This window comes from Plasmodium gonderi (assembly GCF_002157705.1).
Source record: "Plasmodium gonderi DNA, contig: Pgo-contig_204, whole genome shotgun sequence".
Taxonomy (NCBI): domain Eukaryota; phylum Apicomplexa; class Aconoidasida; order Haemosporida; family Plasmodiidae; genus Plasmodium; species Plasmodium gonderi.
This window is the reverse complement of record NW_021629121.1, coordinates 1-1,286: the sequence shown is the minus strand read 5'-3', so window position 1 is coordinate 1,286 and position 1,286 is coordinate 1. Positions and strand designations below refer to the sequence as shown.

At 24.6% G+C, this 1,286-nt stretch overlaps 1 protein-coding gene across 1 annotated transcript; it reads right to left on the bottom strand.

Moving 5' to 3' along the window:
* Positions 1 to 377: 377 nt before the first annotated feature.
* Positions 378 to 1,286, bottom strand: PGO_001895 (variable surface protein; the record flags this gene model as incomplete). The annotated part of the gene is made up of 2 exons (XM_028691030.1): positions 378 to 533; positions 657 to 1,286. Coding segments are annotated over 2 exons (786 nt in total), but the record flags the coding sequence as incomplete, so codon positions are not given.

The window sequence follows — 1,286 nt, the reverse complement described above, 5'->3', positions numbered from 1 at the left end:
AAAATATTTATATATTATTAAGTGTAATCCAGATATATTTAACGGATAACATAATTCAAACAATTAGGGAAAATAAAAAAATAATATATATATAATATAAATCCTATAAATAAAAATAAATATATAATCCTAAAAGTATATATAAAATAATAAATACGAAAAAATAAAATCCTAAATCTAAACATGAACCCTGAACCCTAATACCTAAACCCTAAACACTGATCCCTATATATATTTAAAATTTATTAGTGTATTATACGAAAAAAATATATATATTCTTTGCTTTTTGTTAGATTTCTATTTTTTTATAGAAATTCTTATGATGATTCAAATGTATGTAAAAAAAAATGTTGCTTTGTGTTTCTCTTAGAGAAGAATTATATATTTCTGTATGATAAATTAAATCTTCTCGGTGATTCTAAATTTTTATACATCGAATAATCCACTTCTATATTACTATCCATTATAATATTACGTTTTGTTTTAGATTTTCCTACTAAGGCTTTTTTTAACCAATATCCTATTGGAGTAAACTGATGAGAATATAGTGTATATAGATCATATTTTATGCAAACTATTCGTAGAACTTAAAAAATAATGAAATATATTTAATATAATGTAATACATATTACTTTTATATTCACATTAACAAGTACTTTGCACAATATAATAGAAAAAACTGTAATTCCTATGGCTAATGGAGGAATTACCAAACTTTTTGAGGTTGAACCTGAAGGACTAACTGACATATCAATATGGGCTCTCAATTCTTGTGTCCTATGTACCGAATAAAAATCCTCTGATTGTTGATCATTTAAATGTTTTATTTCTGTACTTTCGTATACGCTTTGATATATGTATGGGTTTGTATTTATTTCATGACCTAATATCTTTTCGCTTTTATGTTCCTCTACTATGTTTATTCCTTGTACATTTGGCTGTGATACTCTTCCGTGTGCTTCCTTTTGGGTTACATTATTAGTATTTCTTTTATCTAAAGTGAATGTCCATTGAGATAAGTCTTCTTCAGTCTTATCATTAAAATAATTATAAAAAGCACTACAAGTCGCTTCCCCCCTGTTTCCATTTTTACACTGGCTTTTGAACAAGTTATATGTTATGATATATGGAATTACATAATCGTAAAAATCCTTATTACAAAACCTATTACCTTTACTAATATATTCTTTAAGCATATCATAATCCTTCGAAAAGTCAAATAATTTCTTAATATTCCTAAAATCTTCAAAAGTGATATTATAATAATCATAATTATCATAAGTACA